General features: G+C 33.7%; 2 protein-coding genes across 2 annotated transcripts; both read right to left on the bottom strand.

The window, feature by feature from the left end:
* Positions 1–76: 76 nt before the first annotated feature.
* On the bottom strand, positions 77–3861 carry LOC129876045 (arginine-specific demethylase JMJ22). The gene is made up of 2 exons (XM_055951333.1): positions 2337–3861; positions 77–579 (listed from the first exon to the last, which is right to left on the bottom strand). Exons 1-2 carry the CDS (start codon positions 3611–3613, stop codon positions 339–341), a joined length of 1518 nt encoding a protein of 505 aa, XP_055807308.1. The 5' UTR covers positions 3614–3861; the 3' UTR covers positions 77–338.
* Positions 3862–4249: 388 nt separating this feature from the next.
* On the bottom strand, positions 4250–9748 carry LOC129876044 (myosin-binding protein 7-like). Its single transcript, XM_055951332.1, has 4 exons — positions 9365–9748; positions 7057–8700; positions 4792–4838; positions 4250–4611 (listed from the first exon to the last, which is right to left on the bottom strand). Exons 2-4 carry the CDS (start codon positions 8455–8457, stop codon positions 4509–4511), a joined length of 1551 nt encoding a protein of 516 aa, XP_055807307.1. The 5' UTR covers positions 8458–8700; positions 9365–9748; the 3' UTR covers positions 4250–4508.
* Between the last annotated feature and the right edge of the window lie 8447 nt (positions 9749–18195).

Here is an 18195-nt window from a genome sequence, read left to right as displayed (position 1 = left end):
TGCACATTGAGATGTTGAAAAACAAAGTCTTAGAGACAACATCTTAATAATTCAAATTGAGATAGACTGAGACGTCTTTATCTTAATGAAAACAAATGGTATATTAAGCCTCCCCTGCCTACAAGATCAATGTTAATCTTAATGAAAACAAATGGTATATTGAGCCTCCCTGCATACAAGATCAATGAATAAAATGTCAATAACTACCTTAATAATCCCTCTTGTCAAGTGAACAAACACTAAGTTTCATTCTTGCAGCGTCATCTGTTTGTGCAGAAGATTGGTAAGAGTCCATCGCCTCGGGACTGACTGGTGAAGATTTCATCACTGGCCTTTCATCAAAAAGAAAATCTGAAAGCGCCTGCGTTAGAATCAGTGACTGACTCCCAGAAGGAAGGTTTCTTCTCCTGGGCTGCTTTCTCCTCGGCTTTCAGAGTCAACTCATCAATAGCACCAGGAAGATATGCGTCAATGGCATTCTTAAATTTGTCATGCAAATTGACTCTATCGCTTGTTCCAGACACAAGAGTGCAAGCATTTGGCCTTTTCAGAAATTCCAAAACGTTCACTAAATTCCTCCTGCAAGACGAAATGACAGTTGAAAAATACCCCAAAAAATAGATATTGAACAGAGCAAGGGAATCCAGGTGAAATCTGAAAGAGTTTTCCTCTCCAAACTCACTGGAGATCCTAAATGGACACACCAGGAAGGAGAGAGTTGTCATGAAAATTTCAACGGAGATCCTAAACAGACACAAAAAGGGATGAAGAGAGTTGTCTCAGAAAATATCGGTGGTGATCCTAAACAGACACAAATGCAGGGCTCAGAGTGTTGCCCTGAAAAATTCTCATGCCAAGTTTGAACCAAGTGCACTCAACAAATAACTACTTCTACATGTCTAGGAAAGAATTTTTTTTAAGATGAAGTAGTTGTAATAAAAAAGGCACCAACTAGATGCAAATGAAAGTAATAGCTACAAAAGAGATCATGTTACATGTCTAGGGCACAACAAAAACTGCAAAATTAAGGCTGCAAAACCGATGATACAACTCTCTCTCCCAGATAGGCATCAACATCAGAACTCGTTCACCATGAAGTAAAGCAAAACTCAGTAAAGCATGATTATGCATATGTGTGTTTGAGAACAAAGCTTCAACTAATAAGGTTGTCGTGGTTTAACTGAATTAATCCTGACTTGTAAGGATTAGAAGAAAGGGGAGAAAGAATAGAACATTGAAGATGTATCTTCTCTTAAAAAGAAGACCACAAAAAACGTTCAATCCAATACTACAAAAATGTGTCACCATAGTTCATTAACTCACTAAAGTTTGCTTGTTTAGGTCTTTTATCAGTAAAAAAATGTCAAGCTTTAAGGTGGTTTATCCAAAACTATCATATGAGTGGAAAGGCTTACAGTGATAAAAGATCTAAACAAGCAAACGTTCGTGAGTTAATGAGCTTAACCTGGAGTATATGTGATACTGAGTTACAGCTACTAAATCAATAGTGAGCTTTCACATTTATCTACCTTTGGTGTCCACCTCCTTATAAAACAGAACCATTACATGCTATGAAGGAAACTAGTGTTGGGTTTAATTGATAGGTTGAATGGGAAATTGAGGGAAAAAGAAGTGGAGAGGAAATGATATGTTCTCTTTTGCTTTATTAAATAAGCTTTGGTCCCACATAGGTGGTGGAAATGAAAGGTCTCCTACTTAAAAGTAGAAGCACTCCTTCATGTTGCTAAAGGGTCAAGAAGAGGGTCTCCCCTCGCGCCGTCGTCGTCGTCGCTCGCTCGGCTCGGCTCGGCTTTTGAAAGGTTGCAACCTGTCCGAAAAGTTGCAAACCTTTTCTCAACATGCAAACCTTTTCCCAACAGGTGCCTTTTCTTAAAAGGTGTAAACAGTCTATATATATCTGTTAATCCTCAGAATGTTCCATACGAAAATTCTGAAATAACATCTTCTTCTTCTTCTTTCTGCACTTCCTAAAATCGTGTGATATACATCCTTCAAGTGGTTCGCAGTCATCAAAGATTTGCAGTACCTCTACTTTGGTGAGTAAATCGTTCTATCCTGGGAGGAAAGATTCCAAAACCTCGGGTACTTTGAGGGGAATAATTTCCCTAAGGACACACTGTGCATTCAGTGGGCTCGATTTTGTTTCTGCATTAATTTTTCAGATTCTGTGTTTTATGACCTTTAGTTGTCCTTACTGTTTTTACTATTTTCTAATACAGTTTACTAACAACTAGTACATATAATTTGTCAGCAAGAATGAAAACAATATCAAATTTTATCAAGTGACAGAAATATAGGAGACAAAAGTAGCATACCTGCTAACAAAGTTCTGGGTAATGGCAATTGAATCCTCTAAATTGATGACCAAATGCCACCATCCATTAGGTACAAAGATAACTTCACCCGCCTTGCAGACACACTCAATAGGTCTCTTTTTCCAATTCTTGGTTGCATTATAAAAGTTCATGAACCATTCTATAATTGAAACAGGACTTGCTACTTCTGCACCATCAGGGCTTGGATGAACCCCTGGTGGCACCACATCAGGGGGGAATAATATCCATTTCTTGGATCCTTTGATTACCGCATTCCAAGCAGAGGTAGAATTTGGATCAATGTGGAATGACGAGCCGGACCCTGCAGGTCCAATTATAATCCACCTATAATCTGGCCTCTCACTACCCAAAACACTAAACAAATCCTCATTGAAGTAAATCGGGACATCATAATCCTTTCCTAATTGAGGAATTTTCGTCGCAAACTTTGGGTCAAACAGATACAAGGGCCTTTCTTCCCTCACTTGATCAGAGTACTTAAAGTAGTCTTCAAGCTTCATCTCCACTGGCCCTACTGAAAATTTCACATCCCCACATTTCTCAATCAGATAATCCCTATTCCATTTCTCCAATCCAGGCCAATTCTCCAAGCACCCTTCTAACAAAACCGGCTTATTTGGTTCCTCAAAATTCATCACAAACTCATCAAGAGAAATCCCTTTCCTCCTTGCTATATTATCCCTTTCTAGCCATTCAGGTTTCATTTCAAGATTAGCACAAAGCCAACTCTGAAACAAGTAATCAGAATAAAAGTCTCTAACTTTCAAACCAAAACTCAAAACTGGAAATGAAGGCCTATATGCACTAACAAAAGTAGACTTCCAAGACCCTTTAAACAAGAACCCACCTTTACAAGTCTCCAATACAAGATTCCTCCAAAGAGGTTCATGATTACAGAAAATATAGAAACCTTTGCTTACAGTTGACAAAATACCTAATTGGGTACCTTCCAAAAGACCTAAAATATCAAGAACAAGCTCATCAGTCAAAGTCTGAAGATTACCTAGACCAGTGTTTCTTGAATTATGAGATGATGGGTTGAAATAAAGATTCCCAAGTGGCTGAACTCCGTGGGAATCTGATTGTGCTGAGGCTTTCAAGCTGAAACCTTCGTCTTCTTCTTCTGGTACTATTTGGTAAGGTTCGGCCACCGTTTGTTCTTTTGCTGAAACAGAAATTCTCTTTGATTTCTTAATCTTGCCATTTTTTGTCTTTCTTTTTTGCTTCTTGAATATCAAGCTCTTGGAACCCAGCATTGTTTCGGCGGCACCAAGGCCAGGTTGTGCACTGGAAGTATAATTTGTAGTTTCTGTAAGAAAGAGGAGAAACGTACAATACTTTTTTTCTTCACCAGAACGTACAACCCTTCAATGCAGCCAAACGTGGTCTTTTTAGTACTTTTTTTCCCTTTCTCTTGCGTTTATTTTTTGGCATAATACTTGAACAACACTCAAATTTAGCCTCAATTGTCAAGTAAGTACTTCAATTTGAGAGACATGTCACATAAATTTTGTTCATAATACGAATATAATATATAAATTTTAGAGGTGTCTAAATGATTATTTCAATAGAGACGACTTGAAGTGACATGTAAAATCAAATTTCGATATCTATTTATATATTATGTCATAGTAATTTTTACATGCTTATTAACGCCAAAGTTCATTAACACGCCTTAGTCTTATTCATCACGCTTTATTCAGTCTTGGACTAAAAGTCTAGATGAATAAAAGAAGGAAGTTCTTAGAGAACGAATACAAAAGTGCAATACGCACAAACATCTGATTAACCCAAAAAAAAAAGTAACAAGAGAAAAAAACCATTCACAAATTGTAATATACAGGAAAAAAGAAAAAGAAAACCTTGAGCAGAATCCAACCAAGCCATATATAATCACAATTATTCACAAGTTCCAAACTGGCAGTGGAACATCTATATCTTCGATGACACTGGTTCAGCCAAATGTTACAATTCAAAGAATCAAGCGGAAGAACACAGTGCAGAGTGAACCCACGATTTGCAGCAGCAAGGAATACAAGGGGGAGAAAGAGAAAGTAATATGAAAAAGCAATCAATCTGACTACAATCCATTTCGTACTGAAATTTATGATACAGTCTTCAGTGATCGATGTGGACTGATAGGAGCTGGTTTTACACCTGCGTGCTCATCAGACATCTCCACTGCCCCACGCGAGATCCCTTGTCTAAAAGCATTAGCAAACCTGAATTGTTGGTCGACGATCCAAATGTGTACCTAAACAAGCATCAAGATTTAATAGAATGTTAGAAATTGCTCAAACAAACAACTAAACTCGAGCAAACAGAAAGGGAAATAGGTAGTTGCTTTCTTTTCTAAGGTAAGAGAATCATAGGAAGTTGAAGCAGTATAGAAACAATTTATTGAAAAGAAACCAAATTGCAATGATCAACTCACTTGCATCTGCGTGCTTTTCTTCTCCATAAAACAAAGCATGTGATCCACTGAAGAAAAAAGAATATAAAATAAATCAGCTTAGGTATAAATCAGAAGTAGGGCTGAACACGAAAAATCAAAAAACCGAACCAAATCGATAACCAAACCAAACCGGAAAAAAAAACCGACATTTATTTGGTTTGATTTGGTTTGGTTTTTAAATTTAAAAACCGACTATATTTGGTTTGGTTTTGGTTTCAAGTCTAAAAAAAACCGAAAAAACCGAACCAAACCGACTTTATATATACATATTTTAAAAATTAAATTTGTATATATATGTGTGTGTATTTTAATTTTTTTATGAAAAAAATACAATTTATATTGATTTTTTATATTTTTGATCTTGGCCATTCTTTTGAATTATACTAAATAAAGTAAAAATAAATAAAATATAGACTTCATACACAGAAAAGCTACTCACAATTACAAATAGTAAAACTTTAGGTGAGTCATTCTCTATTATTAAACATGTATGCGTCAATCTTGGCGAGTAGCTACTGGCTACAATGAAATTTATAATAAGAAAATACTTTTGAAATTTATTTTATGTTTATTCAAATAGTGACTACAAGGTATTTTAAAAACCGATAAAAACCGAAAAAACCGAAAAAACCGATAAAAACCGACAAAAACCGAATAGTAAAAACCGATATCGTTTGGTTTGGTTTGATTTGACAATTTGAAAAACCGACTCAATTGGTTTGGTTATTTTTTAATTAAAAACCGATCCAAACCGAACCGTGAGCACCCCTAATCAGAAGACGACACAGAAACAGGAGGACCAAATAAGAAATGGTGGGAAGACGGAATAAGACGAGTAAGAAATTTGAGGTCAGAATAAAACAAATTGGTTTGCTATTAATTACCCCATGTATTATTCTAAGCTAGGTCCGCATTGATTCTAGAGATTGTAGGCCTTTTAGGACAACTTAATTACATGATTTTAGGTCTACCTTGTTCACTTTTAGCATCATCAATGTAATTGAAGAAAAATCAAATGGTACTTGTGATATTTTGACCCTAGAACCCCTTCGCCTCACAGGAAATAAAGAATTAGTCCTAGCCCATTTGTTTAGAGTCCAAGTGGCCCACCTAAATTAACTAAAGAAGGGATCTCTGTACCAACTATCCATGTCAATATGGACAAACATAGCTATACAGGAAGATGCCTGTGAAAATGCATCAAGATCCAAGTGATGTCATAATGACCTTACAAAAAACCTTTGTCTACTCGCCTTTTGAAACGTGATTCTGCTAAAACTTTGGGATTACATGGGTTAGGAACAGATCTTCCCATTTGAGAATGGACTTCTTGATTAGACATAAGCCCAAGACACTAATTCATATGATATAATCTGGTGACTTGATTGAAGATTAAGTGTACTCGGATAAAACTTATTAAAACATCTTAAACATAAATTGTTCCAAACAGCAGCTCTGAGCCACACCAAACCTCAGTCATAATTGATCCAATAAGAAAAAGACAATGACCACAAAAGCTAACTCAAGGTCTGGTAGAGGTTTAAGAAAGAGACACAACCCAATTCATTCTCAGTTTTTTTCTTTTTAGGTGACTGAAGGTTTCTCACGTTCCATGCTCAGCAGAAAATGTTCTATTCGTCATCCTAAATTCTAAATGGTTTATCTTAATACACAAAGCAGACAAAGAATGCCCCCAAAGTTTCACCAAGAAGAAAGCTAAGGGAAGACAGATTCTCACAGCACTATATTCAGAGTGTGCAGCAAATGAATCACCATCTTGCATGAAATAAAGCACTCGAAAGAACTCAAACCTTTTTTGTTTTTAGATAATTGCAACAAGAACTCAAGCACATAAAATTAAGTAGCACAATGACAAAAGAGTGTTCTATGTATTAACCTTTCTAATACATTGTATACTTACATAACTTAGGCATTAAAGATAACCCAAAAAAAATCTTAAACGTCACATGCAGAAACACTTACAATAGGGCATTTTGGTACATTACACACATTTTTAGTTTAACACCACAAGATTCAAAAGTCTTGTCTATTTTCTTAAACTTCGTGTCAAGTCAAACTAAGACAAAATTGAAATGGAGGGAGTATATGTTTACAGTAACAAAATTGCTACTAAATGTCCATGAAATGAGCCAATAACCCAGAAGACAAAGACCATAAGTATCATTGTAACTGAGAAAACGAAGTTACTGCAAACCGTAAAGTTAACACACATTAATACCATACCTTGAATACAGACATGAATGAAAAGCTCCCAATTACAGATGGCTTCTTCGCAGGTTTCCTCACGGCTGGGGTCATCTCTTTGCATAACTGCTGAGCAATCTCCTTGAGCAATATCACCTGCGCTTTATCAGTCCGCATAGCAATCATAGCCTGTCTCATTGATTCCCGGTCAGCCTCAAGTGCCTGGAGTCTAAAATACAACTTTGTGACTTCTGGATCTCCAAAATCTGTATTATTTAATGAATCCCTCGGGGTATAGTCGTCAACCATTCCGGCTGAAGCCTTGAGTTCTGACACACCATTATATCCAGCCCCCTGATGTACAGAATCAATTGTGTAAACTCGGTCACTCATGTCATCTCCAATTTCTGATGAATTATCCACCTTCCTCAAGTTTGAACGCTCTTCTGTTTGTGAATATTCTACTTTTCTAATACTTCCACCGAGCCTTGGAGAATCTGAGATGAAATCTGAGTTAATTTCTTTATTTGTAATGAAGGGAGATCCTACACTGTCAGTTGAAAATTTTCTAAGATGTCTATTCCTCCTTGGGGAATGACCAACTATCACTTTTTCAAGTATGTTGTTCTTGAAAAGATCCCCATCAGTGCTTCTTGGTGTCCTCTCCAGTTGATTGATCCTATGCTCCAAATCGCGCAATTGGTCGCATGAACGTGGGGTCTCTTCAAATGCATATTTCTCAACATCAACAACCTCATTATCAAATTCTGTGTATACTTGATTCTCATTAATAGTGCATTTCAATGGAGGGTAATCAAATGGAGGAACTTCGAATTGCCCATTGATAGTCTCAGACATACTATTGTTTCGACTAAAACGGCCCTTTTCTGTCTCACGATCACCCTCAGCCTCAGATTCTGTTAGCCCATAGCTCATCATTCTATGCTTATACATTTGCACCTCACAAGTCAATGATTGAATTGTTTGCTCCCTCTTGTATAATAAATCCTCCAACGCATTAATCTCCTGCTGATCATGTGCCGTTTTCTCCTCAGTGTACCTCTTGAATTGTTTAAATTCCATCTGAACCTCTGCCTTTTCTCCTTGCAACCTCAAAATCATGGACATGGCCTCATTCGCAGCCGAGGAAGATGCATTTCGTTCTTCCTCCAACTCAGCACTTAAATCCTGAATTGTGTGTTGTTGCTTACTTACCATTTCCCTAAGTGCTGTACATTCATTTTCAATTTCAATACGAGCATTTAGAGGTAAGATAAAGCCTGGGATAATAAACTTATCCTCATTATATTCATCAAATTTTCGCTTCACAGATCGGAGCCAAGTCCCTGAATAGGACCTGTTCATTGCAGAACAACTGCTGCATCCGCAGTCACAACAGTTGACCTGGCTGGTCGTTGGGGCCGAATTTTGAGAATCCATATTCTAATGCACATCCAATCAATCGTCGAGCATCAATTCAGAAATTAATCCCTCAAATAGAATTAGAAATGAAAGCAGGAAAAAAAAACAGAAATTTCACAAACCAAAAGACAATTAATCCTGTACAACAAGCTCTCAATCCCTCCCTCTTAGATAAAATGTTAATGTATGTATACGTATACCCCTCAGCTTCACATAGGATGAATTCCTCCTTCCCTCAGTTGCAAAACAGAATACAAATTCCTGCAAAAACACCCACATTTTTTTCAATCCCAAGCCTATGCACAATATCCTAGAGTTAGGTTCACATTGATGTACTCCAAAAAAGAAAAAGAAAAAGAAAAAGCTGGACATCAACAATAATTAATACTCCCTCCATCCCAAAATACTTGTCACAAATTGTAATTAGAAAGTAAAAACAATAGATACATATTTTCATCATCTTGATATGAAAAAAATTACAACTTATAGTATTTTTCCTATAAATTTTTAATATCTAAATTATAATTTAGAATTATTAAATTAATCTAATCTAATTTAGCTTCAAAAATTAGTCAAATTGACCATCTAGAGCAAAATGTGACAATTACGATTGCTACGTGCAACAGCAAAGCCAAATTTAGCTTTATCCTACCAATGTTGATAATACCTATATCTATTTCCGCATTTCATTCTGTACAAAACAATTCTCGTTATCGGAAAAAAAAAAACTACACATTTCACATAAATTAGGCAGTTTTATACCCGAAACAAAATGTTGTATCAGTAATATATCGCTTTATTGTCTCCTTATATGAAAAACCAAACGAGAGAAAATAAATTCCACCAAATGCAAATCGATGCACATTTGCATATATAAATTGATAAAAAAAAAATAACAAAAACACGATCATAAAATTAAAGGTACCTGAAAATCATACGGGATAGCTGTAGCTGAGAAACGGAGGTGAAATTCTACCGGAAAAAATGGAAATTATCGTTCCAGCTTCCCGGAGAATTGAAGATATCGAGGAAAGCGAGGGAAAAATGAAAAATACAGAGATAGAGAAAGAAAAGAGGGAAAAGGAAAATTAAACATGTGAGAGAGAAAAGAGGAGAAATTGAAAACCCTTTTCTGATTATTTTTTTTTTCTTCCAAAATTTGTGAATTTGTAAACTGTTTTTTCTGATTATTATTTTTTCCTTTTCTTTTCTCTCTAGTTCTTGTAACAGAGGGAAATGTGGGATGATTTAGAGAGGAAAAGAAAAAAGGTGAATTTTGGAATTTCACTACTGTTGCTAAGCAAGAGAAAGGGGTATTTTGGTTGAGAGTTTTTGTCGGGAGTAATAACAGAAACCGTGTATTAATGTTTGAATAAAATTTTATTACTATTAGATAATATTTGATTATATATTCGATAAAATTAAAATATTTTACGGATAAAAAAGCAATACATATGTCATACGTGTTGATATAATTTATCTTAATCATTTAATAAATGATTAGGCAAGAGAATGAAGATCTCTGACTACATGATTTCCATTAAAAACAAGTGATTTTTTTTTTATATGAGGCAAAATAGATCCTTTAAAGGAATTTGACTATTTCTTTAGCTAAGGAGTTCTTTCGTATCCTGTTGGAGGGGTCTTGGTCAGCAGAATCTTTGCCTAGTGACGGCCATGTTTTCTCTAAGTGATTTTTTTTTTTTATTTTGAACTATTAATTAATTAAATACTTTGATTAATTTAAGTAAAGAATATCCTACGATTTGTTTTTTTACTAGATCTTGATGATGTCTAATTGATTATATTGAAAATATAGAAGGAAAATCTATCAATATGTATGGTTCGATAAAATTTATTTATTAACATAATCAAGATATACACAATATACACTATCAATGTATATGTTGTGTGTGTAGATAGATAGATAGACACACAGAACCTACCCATTTTGTAATTAATTGATCGATATACTTTGAGTAGTAACAATTTCAACATAAAAAATTTAGAAAGTTAGATCATGTAGTACTGCAGTCGAAGATTATACGTGCTCTATTTTATTTTAGTTTTTCTATTAAGAAGATATTACAAATTTAGTACGCATCGTGCAGAAAATTATGAAGAAAATAAATTTGAAGGAAAATGATGCATTATAATTATTCGATATTTGCAAAGTAAAAATTTTGATTTCTCTTATGATTGTCATATAACTCTTTCTCCTCGAGAGGAAATACTATAAACGAACCAACTAATAAAAATAGGACCTTACAAAATATTAAAATATAAATTATTGGTTATATCGTAAGCTAAAATATAACTTTTTTTGTTAATTTAAAGATAAAAGATATTTTTATGCCACTAAAAAGTATATTCTTGTTTTTTTAGTAAATAAGATACTTATTGAACGTATATTGTTTCACGTATTTGAACTTGACTAAAACTTAGATATAATAACTCGATATCATAGTAATGAGAAAGGCAATTAAGGTTAATTTGTATACTTATTTGGCACAATTTGAACTTATAATCAAAAGTCTCGATTTTTTGCATTGTTCGTTAAAAAAATACTATTACTACTAATAATCTATAAGAAAATTAAAGTTATATATATATATAGATGACTATTAGTCTCATGTGCATTAACATTATGGAAGGAGAATTAATCGTTTTTAAAAAGGTAGGATTAACTAAATTTAGGATTGAAAATTTTTCTCTTATGGCTGATATTTGTTCTTCCCTATAATGTCTATATAACTGATTATCTCTAGAAAAACATTTAACATTGTATAATTTCTTAGTGTTTAATAATTTTAGTTGATTTTGTTGAAATATCTGTAAGTCTTTGTCTACATCTACTATTTCATTTAATTCTTGATTTTGTTCTTCACTAGGGTGTCTTCGGCGGGATAGAATTCAAGATATTAGGTTATTGTCAATTCTATTATCTAAGTAGCTTATTATATGTTTGTCTCGTTGATTGTTTTCTTCAGTTGTCCCTCTTGACTCATGTGGAAAAAGGTCCATGGCTTTGATTTTCTAATTTGTTGTTGTTTTTCTCTTTGTGGAGTTGTTTCTATTCTTTTTAATTGTCTAATTAATGAGTCTATCTCAGTGTTCTTAGGTGTCTGGATCTATGGTTGTTTTCTTTAATTATTTTATCTATTTTGATATTTATTTCTATTAACAGAGTTATTATCGTATTATTTTGTTTTAGTATAATTTTATCACTTATGCTAGTTGGAATATGTGTTGAATATCCTACTGGATCTGGGTGATATTTGGTTACTACTTCTAATGCTTTTTTATAATTTATGTTTTCTCCACTCATGAAAGATAAATCTATTCTAGTTTTTGGATTATTATTGTTAGGTTTATAATCTCTGTAGCTATGTGTTCTATTTGCTCGGTAATTTTTATCACTACTTGAGTATTTGTTACTTTCAATTCTTTAGGCTTTTCAATAATAGTTTTTACTAACTTTTTTATTTCTATTTTTGTAGGTATCTTCTTAAGGTTTAATTTCGTATTTAGAAATTGAATCTTCCAATCTACTTTTAGTTGTTGGGATTTTAGAAAATCAAAGTTCTTTTCTAATCTATTTAGTATTTTGGTTTGTTTGTTTATTACAGTTTCTATAGTTTCTAGGAGTCTTATTACTCCTTTGTCTTTTAGCTATATGTTCTCACTAAGGTTTATAATTAAGTCTACCAATGTATTATGATTTTTATCTTCTGAATGTAATATATGATCTCCTTGTGCAAAATTACACCTGATATACTAGTTTTGTATAAAATTCTGTATTTTCTTTCAGGATGTATTCGTAGATCTAAGTATTCAAGGTGTTTTAATGAATCTATTTTATTTATCTTAGCGAGTTAACTTTCCAAAGTACTTCGTACAATTATACTCTACAGGTACTAAATCTAATATCTGCTTGTATTTCAATAATTTCTTTAAGTAGATCTGCTCTCAAGTCAGTTTGTTCTTTGTATATAGCTTATGTTGTATACGTTTGTATTTGAAATACTGATTTATCTAACTGTTCTTGTAACCAGGCAAGATTCTTTTTAAGCTTTGCTCTAAATTTTCTTTCTTGGTGTATCTAATTTTGTCTTAATTTAATCCATTTTACGTATTATAATTGCATGAATATTTATCCTAACGGAATAGAGTTAAGTATTTTTTTATAAAGTCTTATCCTGATATTAGAATAGCCTATTTGTGTTTCTAAGGCTTCTAATTGTCTTTGTAAATATACAGTATGTCTATCTGGATGGTATAATTTGTATTGGTTTATAATTCTCTTTAACTCAGTTTCTGACTTTGTTACTTCTGAATTATGACGTAGTTCATCTATAAATCACTTATGTACTTGTTTATATCTTTGAAATATCGATTGATTTTGCATGAACAGGTTTGTCCAAGTTGGTAGGCCTTGTCACTTATGTACATATTACACCATCTAATTCTATTATTGTTATATTTTATATCACTTTCTTGACTTCGAATCTCCCACTTTAAGGCACCTATAAGGTCTCCTCTAACTAATCTTTCTTTTTTAAACCAATAATATGTATTATCCATGTTATTTATAGTTTCTACTATTTTTAGATAATATTTTAAAGCCTTTTTTAATTGTTCGGCCTTCTGTTCTATCTTGTATTCACGATATAATAATCAATATCTAGATCTTATGTCTATGTATGCAGGATGTCTTTTCATATATGATATTTTACTCTAGCTTTGAGTTGTGTCACGAATTTGTATTCTAGTGTAGATATTATGTCTATTAATTCGTCTAATCTAAAGTTATCTTCTTTGATCCGATTCAAACGTTTGTATTTCTAGTATAAGTTTTTTAACGTTCTTTTAGTTTCTTTGAAAGCCTGAATATTCTTTAAAGGTTTTCGCATTTAAAGTCCACAAAAACTTGTGGCTCTGATACCAAAATGAAAATTGATTTAAATTGAATTGTTATAACCCGTATTTTTTTTAAATTAGGACATTTTGGGGATAATGTTGACAAGTGAAGGGCAGGGCTATGTTTGATATTGTTGGATACAAAATTCTTATGACTAAATTGGGATGTGGAAATATTAAAAAAAATTAAAGGGTAAAATTGGAATTTCTCATGTGGAAATACTATAAAAGGTTAAGGGCAAAATTAGAATTTTTCATATGGAAATACTATAAAAGGTTAAGGGCAAAATTAAAATTTCATATGGGGTTTTTATATCAACCAATTCCTAGAAGATTCAAGAGAATTGGAGAAGATAAAAGTTAGCAAAACTTAAGAAAAAGAGAGTAGAAAAATCGGCCAAGGAAAAAAATAGGAATTTTTTTTTGAAATCTTGCTCCAAAAATTATTTTCTTTTAGTATTTTCCACTAAATTAAGGGTCCTCTATAACATGGTGGAGTTATTTTGAAAGATTGGAGGCTTATTTCATTGATTTGGGAGTGAAGAAGTTAGAAGGAAAAATGTAAGAATTAATTCCTTTTTATTATGTTATGAAGGTTGTTTATGTTGTAGTATGTAGAGATGTGTAGAATTTATGGAAATATGGAAGTTTGCATGGTGGATTTTACATATGTATAAATCCATGTATATGAAGATTGCGGTGGCAAGATGAATTAAATTTTTGTGTAGTATTTTAGTAGTAGTTATGGTAAAAAATTTATGTGGAATTGGAAGTTGAATGAATTTATTTGAAGTTGGAAATATGGGTTAGGTAATGAAATGAAAAAAAAATTAAGTTTGTATAGTTTGTTAATTGTTGTTGTGATTCTTGAAATATAAATAAAGCTTGAATGATTTAAGTTGGTATTGAAATGGATTGTAGGAAATTATGTCCTTATAGTATGCTTTGATTACTTTCTATGCTTTGATTACTCAATTTTACCTGTGACGCTTTTATTTATTTATTTAATCGTTATTTGTTATTTGTATTTATTTATTTGTATTTATTTGTTATCTATTCGTTATTTGTTTGTTATTTTTTCTCATAAAGCTTTTAATTTTCTATTCTTATCTAACATTTTTATGCATTTATGCTTTTACTGAGCCGAGGGTCTCCAGGAAACAGTCGTCCTACCTTGGTAGAAGTAAGGTCTGCGTACATTCTACCCTCCCCAGACCCCATGTTGTGGGATTTCACTGGGTTGTTGTTGTTGTTGTTGTTGTTGTATAGTATGATTTCATAATATTATGGAAATAAAGTTGTTAAAGTGTGGATTGTTGTTGTTGATTATGAAGTTGAAAGAAGAAAATAAATTATAATAGCTTTGTTGCATTTATGGAGCTTTTGGGTGAAATAGAAAATTTATGAATATTGGGTAGCTTGCTTGGAAAATTTTTCACCTATGTTTGAATGAGTTTAAAGTAATTTATAAACATGAAATATTCATATTTATTTGAAAGTGCAAAATTAGATTGGAAATTATTGCATTATTTCAAAAAGAAATTAGTTTATGTGGTGATGTGTTTTAAATTGGTTATTGATGGTATTGATGTTGTTGTTGGCATGGTTGTTGATATTGTGGCCGAGTTGAAATTTCAGGGTTGTTGTATATATAGGGAAGATGCTGCCGAAATTTTTGTAGACAAGTATTTGTTAGAATGGAATTCTTAAAGTTTTATGAAATTGGTAAATATGACCAATTGTAGATTTTGGAGAAAACGAGAATTGAATTTGGACAACCGTAAAAGGCCAATAAGGTATGTAAAGCTTTACCTTTTCTTCTCTTGGCATATCTTAGGTGTAATAGGTTTGGATACGAGCCTCGGAGATGACTCTACTCTTCGGAATCGATGCCTAAATTTGCCCCTTTTCTATTCAGTAGAATTGAATTAAGTACTTATGAATATTTTTGAAAAATTGTCTAAAATTCTAGAATTAGCACAAATAGAACCCGACTACCTTGAAACTCTTATAAATAACGTTATAAAATTTAACGCGCATAATTTAAATACGCCACCTCATTTGACCGAGGTGGGCCACATTATTCTGAATTTTTCTTTGTTATTTTGTTTGGCTTATGTTAGGTAGAATTTGAAAGAAACTATTTGCTACTCTTCCGAATATTGTACGACTGATTATTTCGTTAAGTTCCACAACATATTGTGAAATATGGAAACAATTTTCAAAAAATTATTTTGACATAGACTATCGTGACATTGGAAAAACTTGCACTATTATTATTATTCAAGTCCTTTTATATATGATTTGTTATCAAAATTATGATATTGAGTCCGTATAAATATTTTATATTTTAAATTGCATTTGGTTTCACACTACTCTACTCGTGCACACTGTAACTAGGGCGGAACACGAAAAATCGAAAAACCGAACCAAACCGATAATCAAACCAAACCGGAAAAAAAACCGACATTTATTTGGTTTGATTTGATTTGGTTTTTAAATTTAAAAACCGATTATATTTGGTTTGGTTTTGGTTTCAAGTCTAAAAAAACCGAACCAAACCGACTTTATATATACATACTTTAAAAATTAAATTTGTATATATATGTGTGTGTATTTTAATTTTTTTATGAAAAAAATACAATTTATATTGAATTTTTATATTCTTGATCTTGGCCATGCTTTTGAATTATACTAGATTGGGTCAAAATATTTTGATGGACTTCTAATGAAATGAGTCCATCTTGCATGATTGGATCCAAAGTAAAAGTAAACAAAATATGAACTTCATATCATCATTGCTAAGAATAATTATGCTCCTGAGTTTAGTTTTAGGAGTGACTATTCTTGGCAATACTATTTCAAATAAGTTTAAATTCAAATAATGACTAGTGTCTACAAGGTGATTTAAAAACCGACAAAAACCGAAAAAACCGATAAAAACCGACAAAAACCGAATAGTAAAAACCGATATAGTTTGGTTTGGTTTGGTTTGACAATTTGAATAACCGACTCAATTGGTTTGGTTATTTTTTAAATAAAAATCGATCCAAACCGAATCGTGAGCACCCCTAACTGTAACCACTCTTTCACTGAGCTTGGGTCAGGATATGTTATCAAGCGTACTTCACTTCATTGTTCGCCGTGCCCCGACGTGAGGGGTAGGTACACTTTGTACATGGGTTTGTGGAGTTATGTTGTGTTATGTACACATATGCTGATGTCTGATGATATGATATGATATGATTTGACATGACCATCTGATATGACATGATCTGTTACGGAGATATTTTCTACTCTGGAGTTATACTATGCTATGGCCCTAGTGACGGGGTGGCGATCACGTTTTGTTCACCAAGTTCCATAAAATGGGGTCAGATATGACATATGTCTTTGCATATATAATTTGTGATTATGATAAGCATTTTGAAATTCTGAACATTTGTTTCATTTTTTGTACATACTATTCAGATTATGGTTTTATTTATTAGAGTTCATGCTTTACATATTCGGTATATTTTTTGTGCTGACCCTCTTTCGACATCCGCTACGTCGTTGACAGTGCTCCTTTGTTCGGAGCTTATATTTTGGTACTGACTTTTCTTCAGTACATTTGTATATGTTGGTCAGGGGTACGACGGGGCCCTGTCCCGTCTTATGACTAAATTATCGTTCTGTAGAGCTCTATAGATGTTTGTTCTGGGTTATGTATATGGTTTGGGATTTTTTACTCCGTGACGATCATAGTGGCGCCCCCATACTACTTATATTTTATGTGATCTAGTGAACTCGTTTGATATTAATATTTGTTTATTCCATTAATATGCTAATTTGGGATAAGGGTACATTTGGATGCCCAACTCGGGCATTAGTCACGACCTACGAGGTTGGATCATGACAAAAGTGGTATCAGAGCGGTTTGGTCCTCGGAATGTCTACAGATCGTGTCTAGTAGAGTCCTATCTATCGGTGTGTTGTGCACCACATCTATAAATAGGAGGCTACAAGACATTTAGGATGTTACTTTTCCTTCTTGTCTTAGATCGTGCGATAAGAGTTGTATTATTAGGATGATTCCTCCCTAACAACACGAATTATTATGTTTTTAGTGATGCCTCCGAAGAAAGCGACGGCTGCCCAGAAGAGCAAATAAACAGCGCCAGGTAAGGCTAGTCAAGCCCACAAAGTTACCAAGGCCCAATCTCACCCTGAGTTGGGGACTGTGCCCTCGACAGCCAACTCCGCGATGCTGCCAATATCAGAGGGGATTAGGGCAACCTCAGCTGCAGATCAGAGGACAGCTTTACCGCTAGTTTTTAGAGCTCAGCACCCGAGCCTCTAGCTCCACAGCCAGGAGCCGAGGGCAGGGCTATGCAGGATGCGGTCCAGCTGTTGATCAGATTGGTGGTAGGCCAGGAGCACAGACGCGGGTTAGGCGGAGATCAGGTACACAAGATAGATAGTTCAAGGACTTGTGAGTTTCTGACTTGTAACCCTCTAGAGTTCTTTAGGACAAAGCCCGAGGAGGACCCTCACGAGTTCATTAGGGAGATGCAGCGCATATTACGTCTGATTAAGACTTCTTCGATGGAGTCGATTGAGTTGGCTTCGTATAGACTACATGAGGTAGCTGCTAATTGGTATGAGTACTAGAGTTGTCCAGGGGTAGAGTAGCTCCTCCAATTGTATGGGACAAGTTTACGGAGGCGTTTCTCAGTCATTTTCTGCCTCCTGAGATGCGGAGAGACAGAGTAGACAAATTTTTATTGTTGAGGCAGCGAGGTCGTAGTGTTCGCGAGTATAGTTTGGAGTTCGACTCATTTGTCTGTGTCTTTT

The sequence above is a fragment of the Solanum dulcamara genome, chromosome 12 (assembly GCF_947179165.1).
Source record: "Solanum dulcamara chromosome 12, daSolDulc1.2, whole genome shotgun sequence".
NCBI lineage: Eukaryota > Viridiplantae > Streptophyta > Magnoliopsida > Solanales > Solanaceae > Solanum > Solanum dulcamara.
The sequence above is the reverse complement of the archived record's forward strand: the minus strand, read 5'-3'. Positions and strand labels throughout refer to the sequence as shown.

Excerpts from the sequence above, each read along its gene's own strand:
- LOC129876044 (XM_055951332.1), bottom strand. The coding sequence starts at position 8,457 with ATGGATTCTCAAAATTCGGCCCCAACGACCAGCCAGGTCAACTGTTGT. Across the intron at positions 4,839-7,056 it reads CATTCATGTCTGTATTCAAG|TGGATCACATGCTTTGTTTT; the intron begins GTATGGTATTAA and ends TTTTTTCTTCAG. Across the intron at positions 4,612-4,791 it reads AGAAAAGCACGCAGATGCAA|GTACACATTTGGATCGTCGA; the intron begins GTGAGTTGATCA and ends ATGCTTGTTTAG.
- LOC129876045 (XM_055951333.1), bottom strand. The coding sequence starts at position 3,613 with ATGCTGGGTTCCAAGAGCTTGATATTCAAGAAGCAAAAAAGAAAGACA. Across the intron at positions 580-2,336 it reads ACCCAGAACTTTGTTAGCAG|GAGGAATTTAGTGAACGTTT; the intron begins GTATGCTACTTT and ends TTCGTCTTGCAG.